This window comes from Talpa europaea (genome assembly GCF_964194135.1).
Source record: "Talpa europaea genome assembly, chromosome: 11".
NCBI classification, from domain to species: Eukaryota; Metazoa; Chordata; class Mammalia; order Eulipotyphla; family Talpidae; genus Talpa; species Talpa europaea.
This window is the reverse complement of record NC_140078.1, coordinates 69517525-69532274: the sequence shown is the minus strand read 5'-3', so window position 1 is coordinate 69532274 and position 14750 is coordinate 69517525. Positions and strand designations below refer to the sequence as shown.

The window sequence follows — 14750 nt, the reverse complement described above, 5'->3', positions numbered from 1 at the left end:
GTATTACCTATGGATACTTGAACCAGGTATTGGAAGAAAGGTAAATTATTTCTGCATTACCAACTAGATAACAACACATGGATGGTATAAAGGATACAATCTCAGTATTAATGATAACCTCTAGTCCATTTGGATGGAAAACACCACTGATGTTCATGTTGAACTTGTCAAACTTGTGGATGGCCTGTGAAGAGCGGACATCCCAGAGGACGCCATCATTTAAGACAAGATCATCTGTAGGATTAAAGGTGGCACAGTTCCTCTTGTAGTTGTTGGCAAGATCTGGGTTAAACAGAGTCAACAGCTTGTTGCCAGTCTGAATATCATAAATCTTTAGAGAAGAAGGGGTGGGGAAGAGAAAAATCAGACCAATCCATCCATTTACAAATTCAAAGAGAAGCTGTGCAAAGTATTTCTCTCATGCTTCCAAATTCCATCAAAATTACAAAAGCCCTAATGTTGTAAATTAACTAGAAGTAGAAAGATCACACCCATCCAAGCAAAGTTTAAGTGCTCTGGTTCCCAAATAAGGTTTGAAAAATCTCTTTCCCACAAAAATGAATAATGGGAAGTCTCTTTCCCCAAAAAATGAGAAGTGAGGGCCTCCCCTGTGGCGCAGCGGTTGAGCGCTGGGTTGCAAAGCTGCCCGCAGCCTCTGCAGCGCCAGTTCGATCCCTGGCCACCGGGTGAGGGTCCCACATGGCGCGCAGACCTCTCCTGCCGTGCCCGCTGCTCCCCTCAGCAGTGTACTTCGGTCATTCTGCCTGCTCTGCTCCCTGCTCTGGCTCTGGTGAATTCTCTCACCCTCCCGCGCTTCGACTATGCGCAGTGTTGGTATAAATAAATAAATAAATCTTAAAAAAAAAAAAATGAGAAGTGAGACTGCAACAGGATTAGGGAAACCCTCTTAACCACCCTACCCGCCTTTTTAAGAAACAGAAATGTTCCTAAGATTAAAATTGAAAAATAATCCATGTGAATCAACCAACATGATAACCCTAGCATACTCTCAAGGATTACTTTTTGGAAAAAGGTATCAATGTGAAATAACCCTTTCTCCTTACAATCTTCCCATTATGTATATTTTACCCTTACAATACTAAAAGTTCCAAAGTATACACTGTACACCCCACACAGAGACCAGATCTTCCCTACCAGCTTACAGATATATTTTTAACATTTCCAATTTTTTTAAAAAAAATTCGCTCCTTGGGCCTCCCAGGTGGCGCAGCGGTTGAGCTCTGGGTTGCGAAGCTGCCCGCGGCCTCTGCGGCACCAGTTCGATCCCCAGCTGCTCCCCGGCCACCGGAGGAGGGTCCCACATGGCGCGCAGACCTCTCCTGCCGCCCGCTGCTCCCCTCAGCAGTGTACTTCGGTCCTTCTGCCTGCTCTGCTCCCCACTCTGGCTCTGGTGAATTCTCTCACCCTCCTGCGCTTCTGACTGTACCCAGTGCATGTATAAACAAACAAAACAAAGAAAGAAAGAAAGAAAGAAAGAAAAACATGCCTCTATTAAAAAAATAAATAAATAAATAAATAAATAAATAAAATTCGCTCCTTTAATAGAAGAATAAAGAGACACCACAAGAAAGCAATCAAATAATCCAGATCACGGGACAACTAGCCTGGTCCCTTCAAAAGTCCACATCATGTAAACTGCAGAAATGTCTTGGCTTTAAAACATTAATGAGACATAACAACCAAATGCAGTAAGTGAATCTTGGGTGGATCCTGATTCCAAAAAAAAAAAATGAAGCTAAATGTATCAGTAACAACTGGGAAAGCCAAGTATGGAGCAGTTATTAAATGATATGTAGGAATTACTATAAATTTTCTTAAATTTGAAAACAGAGTATGATTATGACATAAAATGTCCTTATTGCTAGGATATACATGCTACATGATGTTTGCAACTTACTTTCCAATTTTAGTATATGTGCTGCCGAAGCGAGCACGCAACTTACTTTCAAATGATTCAGACAAACACACATATTTACACAGGAGAAAAGTATGGCAAGATAATAAACCGATGAAATCCAGGTATGTGTACTATTCTTTCAACATTTTTTTTTAAAGATTTATTTATTTATTTACTTATACAAGCACTGGGTACAGTCAGAAGCACGGAAGGGTGAGAGAATTTCACCAGAGCCACAGCGGGGAGAACAGGCAGAAGGACCGAAGTACACTGCTGAGGGGAGCAGCGGGCGGCAGGAGAGGTCTGCGCACCATGTGGGACCCTCCTCCGGTGGCCGGGGAGCAGCCGGAGATCAAACCGGCGCTGCAGAGGCTGCGGGCAGCTTCGCAAGCCAGCACTCAACCGCTGCACCACCGGGGAGGCCCTCTTTCAACTTTTTAGATGTTGTAGCATTTTCATATGAAAACTTATGGGAAAACACTCCCTTCACCCACTCATAGCCAGCTACTATCCCCACTGCTCTGCTCTGTTTTTCAGCAAAACACTTCAAGACTTGTGTATATTCAGTCTCTTTTCTTTCCTCTTTTCTTATGAATCCACTTTAATCAGATTTTCACCCATGTTCCAAACTAGCTCCTAACATGGTTAATAATGGTCTCCACAGTGTTGAAGGTCACCTCTCAATTATCTTATTCAATTGACTGTTTCTGACCCAGTTATCAATCCTTCCTCAAAAGAGTCTACCTTGCCCTTCTAGGGTACATCTCCTTCCTGGGGACTCCTGCTACCTTACTGGCCCACTGGCCCACTCTTGTTGGCTTCCTTCCCATATTCCTCCTCACTTAGCAACCTTTCAATATTGGCCATGTGGCAGGACTCTATCCCCACACTACTTCTCTTCTCTAGTGTCATTAATGATCTCATTCAGGTTCACACTTCCAAATTCTATCAACTTATAGACAACTCCTTTATTTATATCTCCTATCCTGGAGCTCTCACATGTGGACTGGCAAAATACACTCCAAACTGGAAAGTCTGCTCTTGCTTCTTTCACAGAAACCAGATTCACACTTTAAAGACTTCATAGCCAGTCAAGTGTCCTCTGATCACTCTTCAATGTCTTCAACTCACTCAGAGAAAAAGCCAATGATCCTAACAATAGCCTATAAAGATATTACATGATATGCAACCCCTCTCCCCATCAACCTCAGCTCCCAATCTCTCCTCTCCCTTGCCATTCCCTTTATCTTAGAATACTTTCCACAGCTCTCTGCATGAAACTCACACTTCTTTCAAAGCACCTTATTACCGAATCAGTGACATTAACATATAAAACAGAAATTCCCCCATACCATCAACAAGCACTTCCTCTTATTCTTGTCCTGCTTTCTTTTCCTAGGCAGCATATACCACCTGATATACTATGTATTTGCTTTTTTATTTATTATCTCTCCAGTATGGCACCATAAAAGCAAGGATGCCATTTCATCTAAAGCTTATTAAATATTTGAAAATATCTACTATATAAATGACATCTTTCTCAGGCTGCCAGATTAAGTTCATGTTCAGTTCTTTTACATTTTTCCCAGTTAGGCAGAATCAACTTGAAGGCAGTGGATGCTTAGGTACTCACATGGGCAATGTCTCCTTTTGTGCCTATGACCCGATCTTGAGAGTGCTTACTGAACTCAACATAATGATCTTCTGTGAAGGAATGCCTATAGACAAACAACAGAAGCATGAAAGTGACAGACTGCCAAGGCATATGTCTTTAACCAACTGAATATAAAGATAATCCTCAGGTTCTTGCTGACCATACCATACTCACTTGAAGATTTTTTCTCCCAAAGAGAATATAAATGCACGCTTAAGATTAAAAAGAAAATTCCTTCCCCCGCCAGTTTGTCCAAGTAAATCCAAATTAATGGAGACCACCTGATTAAAGAAATGACTAATAGGACACATATTTAATGGACATTATCTGATTATAGTCATGGTTAATAGAGTACATGGGCTTTTGAAATGTGTCCCATCAAAGAGTACAACTTTCATGTGAACTAAGAAAATACAAAGATGTGTGATTTTGATTAGTGAAGCATCTACTATGTAATGAGAATGTATATGCCTGGTAAGAATATCTAGGTTAAGAAAGATAAAAATATGAGCCACTTATAAGAAAGTGAGAAGTTAGCAATAATTCACAGTATCCTTCTTTCCCCAAAAGCTTTTGAGCCTAAAAATCAGATGGAGGGTATTAATCAGATAAAACGGAAAACAGAGGAACTAGATTATAAAAGTAAATACATACTTCATATCAAATACTGATTTCATTCCCCAAAGCGCAGACAGAGGCTGGCTCCAAGTAGCAGATGTCAGCAGCAAGGACCCATCCTAAAAGGAGGAGGAGGAGGCCCAAGGTGGGTAACTATGTTTTTATAAAAGTGCAGGCATCATTATCTGCCATTAGCATTTTAAAACACCAGTTTAAAAAATATTGTTGGGTTAAAGAGAAAACAAAAACTTCCAACAATCAAGAATGATCAGAAGTTGCTAGGATTTTACTATCTGTACCTACAGTATACTAAAAACTAAACTTAAGAAAATATTAACTCCTCCTGAACTAGTAACATAAAATACAACAGTTCCAAGAGTGGGGAGGAAACGGAAAAGCTGTCAAAGACGGTTCCTCCTTCCTTAATATTTGGCCATATTCCTCAGTGACCCTCATATGAAATAATAGTCAACTAAAAACCTCAGTTCAATTTTAAGGACTCTTAAAGAGTTTTCATATAGAAAGCCCAATAAAAAGTGAATTTTATACTCTAAAATCAGGAAAATTATCCTCGCATTATCTTAACATTCCTAACTTTTAGAAAAAGCCAAAGTGCCATTTCCATTCACAGAATAGTATTGATAAACTATAATCCATTTAAAAAAAAAGAAAATTATAGTAAGACCTTAAAAAAAAACTAAGGGCCTCCCCGGTAGCGCAGCAGTTGAGCACTGGGTTGCAAAGCTGTGCGCAGCCTCTGCAGTGCCGGTTCGATCCCCGGCTGCTCCCCGGCCACCGAAGGAGGGTCCCACAGGGCGCGCACAGGGCGCGCAGACCTCTCCTGCCGCCCGCTGCTCCCCTCAGCAGTGTACTTCGGTCCTTCTGCCTGCTCTGCTCCTCTCTCTGGCTCTGGTGAATTCTTTCACCCTCCTGTGCTTCTGACTGTTCCCAGTGCTTGTATAAATAAATAAATAAAAATAAATCTTTTAAAAAAAAAAAAAAACACCTTCCTAAAATAAAAAGAAACAAAACTATGATCCAATGGAATCATAGAAGCTTATTTTCAAGAAAAAAAGAAATTATAGTACTTTAACATTTCTGACATAAAAAGCAAACTTTTATGATCATAACTGATAATCTCAGCATCCACCTGAATCAAACAAAACAGGTCTTAGAACAGGGATTAACAAACTTACTTAAAGGGCCAGACAGTCCAAATAGTCTCTGTTGCACCTACTATACCAAAGTAACACAGAAACCGCCATAGATACTACATAAGCCTCTGAGCATGGCTGTTCTCCAAAAGCTTTTGGAGTTTGTATACAAATATAGGCAGCCAATTTACCCACAGTTAACCAACCCAACTTAAAAGGATTGAAACATCTATGAAGAGACCTTACCCTGGAAGGTTCAAGGTGTGTGATGGCTGAGTTGTGACAGTTATAGCTGGCTTCTTCCTGTCCACTAAACACATTGTAGAGCTTCAACTGGCCTGTGCAGGTGCCAAGCATCAGGAATCGCTCCCGTGCTGAGAATGCACAGCAAGTGAAGCCACTCTCATCCTCATTGGCTTCTCGAAACACTGAAATAGGACGAAACCTAAGCAAAAATAGAGAATCAGAGACAAAGTGCAGGGATTTGGAAAAAGGAAAACTTTGCAGTAAAGATGATAGCAAAAAAGAGCATTTATGTTTCAAATAGGTTCTCCTAAAACATCACAGTGACCTTCAGCAGTTCATTTTCATTTCAAATGAGAAAAGGATCTCCACCCACAAATTTGAACAGCAGCAAAAATCCCCATGTTTAAAACCTGTGATCCCACGACCTTTATGTAAGGTCTGCAAAAAAAAAAATGATGATCTGATGATTGCTGATGATCTGCCGAACAGTGCTACTACGAGACAGGCCCACAAGGGCCTTGCAGGCCAGAGCCTAGATCTGCTCTGCATCTGTGATGGGCATCTTGATGGACAGTAAGGACAGAAGCACCTTGATGCCATTGTTGGACTACCAGGAGACAACGTGGACTAGCACAAAAAAATAAGTTTGGGAATTTAGTCAGGGACAGTGTGCAGCATGAGTTCTAGAAAATATACTAGCTGTAACATAAACAGAGTATCTCATATCAATGTATTGTCAAGAATCACAGAAGGAGCCCATGGTTGACAAAAGGGGTTACACTGATCATGTATTCATACAAAGAGACCATCTTTGGTATTTCAGACCAACAAATGGCTTTCTGGACTAATCACTCCATGCTTATATTGACTAAACACTCTGACTTAGAAGAATCATTCCAATTCCCATCTCCTTACCTGCTAAAGATAAGGTGCCTATCAAAGCATCCGCCATCCACCCCTCCATACTTTGGAAATGATGCCCTGCGGTTTAGCCTTGAGGTAAAGTTTATTGGCGCTTGCCGCCTCTGTTTTGGCTCAGGACATTGGTGAGGAGTAAAGAGAGAGAAAGGTGGGCAGGTGGCAACTGGGTTCTTGCAGCGAGCATGCTGCTCTCTAAGATATTCTGTTATGATACTGTCCAGAGTAGGTGGGGAAGGAAGATGTCTGTCCAACTGCTTTTTTATGGCTGGGCTTTGGCTGTAAGCGCCATGGTCCGATTTCTGCCGCAACACTCTCATTTTCCTGCCGTTACAGGGTGATGGCCTCTCTCTGATAAAACTGATCCTACCAATCAAAGGAGAATTGCCGGCATAAGATGGGCCAGGCAAAACTAGTGAACTCTGGGGAGGTCGTGGCTGAGGATGGGCAGTAGGGGCAGAAGGGGCAGATGGACCCACAGCAGCATGACTGCCCAGTCGAGTTGCAATGCCATTGGCAATGCGAGGAGTTCTGGGAAGAGAGACAGGAGAAGCAGCAGCAGTGACTGGGGTGAAGGCAGAAGAATGTGAGGCAGCAGTCATAGGCAGGTCAGCCTCCTTAGTCAGCACAGTTGCGGTCTCTCCCAGCCCTTTAGAAATGAGATGGTTTCGTATCAGCAGAAGCAGCTCTTTTTCAGGGAAGGAGATCCTTGATTGGGCAACAACATCTGCTTTCTGCAGCCTTGCCAGGGACACATCAGTGCCAATAAGAAGTGGCTTTCCTGACACCCGTTCAATGAGCTCAGCGGCATACTTGCAGAACTTGACATGGTCACTGCGCTTGTCCTGCAGCACAGGCTCCTTCATCAGCTGCTGGATCTGGCAGCTGCTGAAAAGGGGCAGTTTGCTGATGATCTGCCGAACAGTGCTACTACGAGACAGGCCCACAAGGGCCTTGCAGGCCAGGGCCCGGATCTGGTCTGCATCTGTGATGGGCATCTTGATGGACAGTAAGGACAGAAGCACCTTGATGCCATTGTTGGACTGAACCACATTCCACATCTTGGCCAGGGTGTGCTCACTACTTTTTGGAGTTTGAGGCAGCTTTCTCCGAGGAGTTCCAGAGATAAATTTGCCAATACTGGAAATTCGGTTATCTGGACCACATACACAATTGATGATAATTTGAAGTGCTGACTTCTGAATTTCAGCATCATGGATAAAAAACTCACCCTCCGCTACTCCCAAAATAATGCTGATACCTATTGAGGGAAAAAGACATTTCTCATAAAACGAATGGCCAACTTCAACAGTTGTTCTAGAGCCAAAAAGTAGGGGTCTATTCATTCTGTTCCACTTAAAACTACCACTTTTCCCCCTAAAGTACAAAGAATTGTCTGTATAACATATAATCAGTTCTACCGCAATGTATTTTTACAATGCAGTACCTCATGCAGTTATTAAATAAGGGAATGAGGGTCAATATTATGTAGAAGTCACCAAGGTTCATATGCAATTTTTCCTAGGTAAGGGAAGCAAAAATAGTGGGAATAAATTAAAACCTTCTGCAGGAAAGGAAAAAGCGCTCAGACTTGCTGCTACAGTGACAGCCAAGAAACCTTTCTGCTATATATGAAAAAGATGAAAAAGAAGTGTTTGTGCCTTGGGTTTTCTCCTAAGAGTGGTAAGCCACAGGACTCAAGGTCAGTCACACTAAATTCCATGCTCGTCTTAGCTACAGCCTTCATCAATTGTATTCTTAATGAAGTATATTTTTCAAACAAAGTATACTTTCCCTTTGTTTTTGGATATGATAGCATCTATCCATTCTGAGTTACTTGCCCATTACTGATTTTAAGTCTGTGATTACGAAGTTAATAAAGTTTTTTATTGTCTGCCCCAACCCATTTTCCCCATAAATCTTATGATAGTGCAAGACTTTCCAGAGTACAAAGTTCTCAGGAATGCACCTGTACCACTCAGAATCTTGAATTTACTAATACAATTCCCTTTTCTGAAACTGTATGGCACAACTGACAAGGGAGAGACAAGGTACCCTCCTTTCTACCTTCTGTTCTAATACCACTTCGTGGGTTCACCTAAGTTAGCACGACCAGAATAGCAAAGGAAAACAAATTCAGACCAAGCAACAAAAATGGCAAGTTACAACCTACCTACAGTGGAGACAGTGGAGCCAGCTTCATCCAGAACGTCCACTGATTCTGCCAACTGGAGCTGGATTTTTGGCACAACAGTGAGAATAGCCAGAACATCCAAAGCAAAGCGCACAGTGTCATTCCTGGATAGGAAAAAGAATTAGTCAAAGAGAAACTAGGATTTGGCCACAAGAAACAAAAACAGCTAAAAATAAGGGAAACAGATACAATGAATCATAACCACTACCTGCATAGCTCTGTCCCTAGCCATGGCATCCAAAGATTTGTAAATCACTGTGATATTAATTTCAAAACATGTGGGGGTGAATTTTCATCTATTACACTGCTAAGATTAAAAACAAAGGATAATCCCCAAGTGCTGGTAAGTGTATACAGACAAATGCTTTCAAACTTTTGGTAGTAGACATTAGGACATTATTTTTAGAAAATTATCTGGAAATATAAAACAATTACTTTTGTTAATAACCTTCAGTCCAGGAATTTCACCTCGAGGAATGTGTCCTCATGAAGTATAAACTAGTATTTATATATTAAGATGTCCATTATCTCATTATTTAAAATAACAAAGAATTAGAAAACAAATAACAGACATACATGCACTAAATTATGGAACACTGATGAAATATTCTGCAGACGTCGACAGTTGTTTTCAAAAAATTCTAAAGGATAAGGAAAAAAAACCAAAATACAACACTAATAAAAAAGAAACTAAGATTATTTTTTTAAATTTAAATCTGACTTTACCAAGTATTGGCATGAAAACTGCTAGTGGGAAAAGAAAACAGTATGATCATTTTCAAAGCAATTTGGTATTCAATAAGACAAAATGCAGATACCCTACAATCCAGGTTGCACACATCATACACTGTATAATATCAAAGATAGTGTATATAGACACAAATACATATAATATAAAAACTTGGAGAGAATGTACTTCAAATTCAGAAGATTGGTTACTCGAGCAAGACTGAACTGAAAAAGGAGGAAATACAACAAAATGCCAGCCTTGGAAAATAGCTTTTATACTATTCTTTGTATCTTACTGTATTTTGAAACATTTCATTAAAAAATATTTTGATTAAATTCTAACAACTGATTTGTGTATATTTGTATGTTATAGAAAAAAAGAGTATGATGGAATTAATAGGAACACAGAATAATATTCATGAGTTTCTGTATATTCGAAGCAGAAACAAGTTCTTAGTTTAAAAAAATTAACTTTTAAAGGACATTTTCTAAATATTTATGCTTTCTTACTAGTCCAAATAAGCATTTTAATAGGCTAAAAAATGTATTTAAAACTTCCTAGTTATCTTTTGAGCTTTCATCATCTTTTAAACAAAATTCTCCAAGTAAATATAATGACTACTTTAATATTCTAAAACATGGTAATCAAAGTGTGGTTAGGGGTCTCAGACCCTTTCAGAAGTCCTGTGACATAAAAATTGTTTCATAATACTAAGATGTTATTTTCATTTCTCACTTTCATTGCATGGTAAAGGTGGTATTGTCTAGATGCTATATGATAATGTGGCATCACAAAAGGTTGAACACAGAGGCATATATGACATTGATTAAAGCCAGACATTTTAAAAACTTGCTGAAATCATTTGGTTTTATTTTGAAAATTTTCCATTTAAAAAAAGTTAACATCATTGGATTCATGTTATTTTTAAATAAATTCATAAATGTTTCTACAGTTCCTCACTCTCAATTTCTAACATAGTAAATATTAATAGCTATAACACAAAAACAAGTTATATGGGGATCTCAATAACTTTTAATACAGTACAAGGGTTCAAGATTAAAAAGGTTGAAAATGGTTGTTTCAAAAGTATCCTTCGAGATTTAGTATCCTGGATTTAGCAAAGAAGCTACATGCACCACACCCTAAAAAAAGTCCTTGTTTTCATAGCAGTGGGTGAAAAGCAAAAGAAAGTAAAGAACCACTACTTATAAACTCTCTTACTATTCTCTTCATATTACATCTTTTCTAAGATACAGTTTTGCTTTTGCATCATCTTCAAATAATACTCAGTCAACCCCAATTCTATCAGCTGTCCGTTTCTTAGCCTCACCAAGCTGTGATGACTGCCTTTAAATGAATTGCAAATATCGATAACAAGAGCAAAAAAAAGAGCTTTATGTGAAAGAGAAACATTTAAAGTCTAAGTCCCAAAGAGCAGTGGACTCTAGTCTTAAGACATGATTTCAACCTCACCTCTGCCACTATAACTACGAACATTATGTAACTTCTCTAAGAGTACACATCATGATGACCCCTGCCTATTGTGCAATATTTATAATCTCCAAGATCACAAACATAAACATTAAAAATATCATACTTAATCTAGTTTCTCAGATCCAAGTGTCCAAAATTTCAAATCAGTTCAATAAATGTTTAAGTGTACACTATGCATTAACCAACATCAACTTTAGCAAAAAAACAGAATCTAATTTCATTTGAAACCTTTTTTCTGATCCCACCTTGCATAATAGGTCTTCCAATTGCAGGCAATAGAAATAAGCTGCAATAAAAGTTGGACACAAGAAAGTTTGAGAAAGACTTCAGCTGGTTCCCAATAAAGCTGTGCTGGGCCATATTCTATCAGAAATTCCATCATTTCCACAATCTGTTCATGAGTATACGAACATGCCTATAAAGAGAAATATATTCAAGAACTATTATCATCTGCCTGTTACCTTCTCTAGCATAGCTAATGGGCCAAAAGTTTTAATAATGAAGTAATAAGTTTTCAAATCCCACATTCTTCTTTTATTTTTTGAAAGATTTACCTATTTATGCATACAAGAGCTGGAGTATAGGCCAGAGATGTGGGGGGTGAGAGGATTCACCAGAGACAGAGTGGGGAACAGAATAGGCAGACTGGCTAAAACACACTGCTGAGGGGAGCAGCTTGCAAGACAGGAGAAGTCTGCTGCGGTATGTGGGTTGCTCCCTGGCTGGCCGGGGAATGGAACTCGTGCTGCAGAGGCTGCGGATTGCTTCATAGTGCCGTGCTTAACCCCTTGAGCCACCAGGGAGGCCCTCTTTTTTTATTAAAGATTTTATTTATTTTTACGTAGAGGAACTGTGGTACAGGCCATAGGTGTAGGGGGTAAGAGGATTCACCAGAGAGAGTGGGGAACAAAACAGGCAGATGTACTGAAATATAGTGCTGAGGGGAGCAACAGGCAAGATAGGAGAGGTTTCTGCGCCATGTGGGTCAGCTCCATGGCTGGGGATCGAACTCATGCTGCAGTGGCTGCAGATAGCTTCACAGTGCTGAGACTTAACTCCTTGCACCACAAGGGAGGCCCAAATCCCACATTTTTGAGTCAACAGTCCATTTGTGAAATAATGAATATATAATGTTCAATCTTTCATTTTCTGTATAGCTAGACTCACAATACATCTTGTCAAAAAAGATAAATGTTCAATTTGTTGGTGCACATACTTCACAGATTAAATAGAGAAAAAAATATACCACAGAAAATTAGTTTCCTTTCAATTTGTGATTTTCAAAACATGAAGATACTAACCTTTGTCTTAAAACATATCAAGTAAGCTCAAAAATGATAGAAAAGTGGAATTAGAGTCATACCCTTTCAAAAACGACATTTCACACAGATGGAAGCAAGATAATACTTCTCATAAAAGCCCTTTTACTCACACTTCAATTTATGTTTCAGTTCTAGTATCCTATGTAACAACTTTCAATTGAGAGCAAGTCCTTGGAATTCACCTACTATATCAATTTTTAAGTATTCTATCTCCACATAGGGTAAGGATAATCCAACAGAGTACTCCACTGTGTAATCTGCAGACTCCACTGATCTGAATGTGAATTTCAGCCCAAAATACCACAGTTATATTAACAACTTTCCCTTTTGAGACAGTTCACTCACCTTGTAAGGGGGTTGAGGATGGACAAGAATACCCCCTTCAGTTCTCTGAAGTGACTGCTTCACTTGTTCCAATTTAATGGCCAGGTGAGCTTCAAAGTACTTGCGCAAGGCCATGCAGGTATGTTTCCCTGTTTGGCGGCTAGCAAATATTTCATCATCACTCAGAAGTGCACCCTGATCTTCCAAATTTAGAATCTCCAAAGTACTGATCTATTAAGAAAGAGGCAAAAGAATGGGGCAAAAGGGGGTAGGGGTGTGTATAAGTACAAATAGGAATAAAAAAGTATAAAGAAGAAAAAGATTTTGGTAAACTTAACAAGACAGATACAATGAAGTACACAATGTACTAAAAGTCATATGAAAGCAAAACATTAAACCCAATTGCAAAATCATATAACTTTCAATCATGTTGAAAAACACAGAGGCACAAAACCATTACTTTTAGGAAGACTGAGATTAACTGACAGCAATTCTTCCTAGGTTACATATACAAGGCAAATCTACAGTGGCATCTTTACCCACTGGTGAGTGAATGCAGGGGGAAAAAGACTTCATTTGCAAAGAATAATAGCAAAACTCCTCCAATCAGTAGCTTCTGAAGGGCAGTCAAGGCAATAGGACCCTTACACTTCACTAAAAGAAGTGACTGAAGAACCTCACCAAGTTCACCAGACGACGAAGACCATCATATCGATCAAAAAGCTCCAACACAGCCCGGAAAGAGAAGCAGATTGAGAAAAACATGGTGGCATGACAGCATCCTGAGGCATGAGAACATTCCATTAACCACAGGGTATAGTTTACCACATCAGAGAGAACATTGTGGGGATGCATGCACACCTGCAAAAAAGATAAAACAAAACATAATTTTTTAAAAATTTGGGCGAAGGATGAAACTTTGACAAGGATGAAAAATTCACCAGTAGGGCCTCCCTGGTGGTGCAAGAGATTAAGTCTCAGCACTATGAAACTATCAGCAGCCACTGCAGCACAAGTTCAATCCCTGACCAGGGAGCTACCCACATGGCGCAACAGACCATCTCCTATCTCTTCTGCTGTTCCCCACAGCAGTGTATTTCAGTAAATCTGCCTGTTCTGTGCTGCATTCTGTCTCTGATGAATCCTCTCACTCTGCTGCACCTCTGGCCTATACCCCAGCTCTTGTATGCATAAATAAATTTTTAAAATCTTTTTAAAAAAAATTCACCAGTATAGAAAGCTAGCTTGCAGAATACAATGGTCACTCCTGATCAAGTCATTCCAAGCTTAAACAACTTAAATTTAGATAAATATTTAAATTCAACCTTTATTTATTTATTTATTTATTGAAAATATTTATTTATTTATTTATACAAGCACTGGGTACAGTCAGAAGTGCAGGAGGGTGAGAGAATTCACCAGAGCCAGAGCGGGGAACAGAACAGGCAGACCAACGAAATACACTGCTGAGGGGAGCAGTGGGTACGGCAGGAGAGGTCTGTTGTGCCATGTGGGACCCTCGCCGGCCGCCAGGGATTGAACCGGCGCTATAGAGGCTGCAGGCAGCTTCGCAGCCCAGCACTCAACCGCTGCGCCACCAGGGGAGGCCCTCAACCTATATTTAATGTAGTGCCAAACTGTATAAATGCTTAAATCCTTTATGTTTCGATGCTATTATGTAGGTATCAGGACTTGCACTTAGAAGAGCAAGAGGTTCAGAGAGGTAAGGGATTTCCTCAAAGTGCTAAAAAGTCGCTGAGTCTTCTGCTTCTACGGTCTACAACTTTACTACCCATTCACTCACTGATTCAGTCACACACATTCTGATGTCTCCTATGGTTCAGATAATGAATTCTAAAGCATTCCCGAAGATTTCCTGGTACCTCTTACTCTTTCTCAGACATTATTAACACTGTAGTGTACACAGATTAGGTTACTATTCTCGAATGATCACATACGTTTTTTGATAACGTTGATCTTGAAGGAAAAAAATTTTAAGAATTAAAAAAGAGCTTCCCTAGGGGCACTGAGGGATTTTTCAAATGTACAACCCATTTACATTTTTTTTTTTAAAGATTTATTTATTTATTTATACAAGTACTGGGTACAGTCAGAAGCACGGGATGGTGAGAGAATTCACCAGAGCCAGAGCGGAGAACAGAACAGGCAAAGTGACGA

At 39.7% G+C, this 14750-nt stretch overlaps 1 protein-coding gene across 4 annotated transcripts in view; it reads right to left on the bottom strand.

The window, feature by feature from the left end:
• DCAF1 (DDB1 and CUL4 associated factor 1) overlaps positions 1 to 14750 on the bottom strand; it is a gene marked incomplete at its 3' end in the record, with an annotated part of 55986 nt that overhangs the window by 17221 nt on the left and 24015 nt on the right. For all 4 annotated transcript variants that reach the window (XM_084248268.1, XM_084248270.1, XM_084248269.1 and 1 more), the window contains 9 exons: positions 13254 to 13433; positions 12594 to 12803; positions 11172 to 11341; positions 8682 to 8806; positions 6506 to 7769; positions 5591 to 5789; positions 4227 to 4309; positions 3552 to 3636; positions 98 to 331 (listed from right to left, as the gene is read on the bottom strand). In XM_084248268.1, coding sequence (XP_084104394.1) covers positions 98 to 331; positions 3552 to 3636; positions 4227 to 4309; positions 5591 to 5789; positions 6506 to 7769; positions 8682 to 8806; positions 11172 to 11341; positions 12594 to 12803; positions 13254 to 13433 — 2550 coding nt within the window. The remainder of the gene's footprint in view (positions 1 to 97; positions 332 to 3551; positions 3637 to 4226; positions 4310 to 5590; positions 5790 to 6505; positions 7770 to 8681; positions 8807 to 11171; positions 11342 to 12593; positions 12804 to 13253; positions 13434 to 14750) is intronic.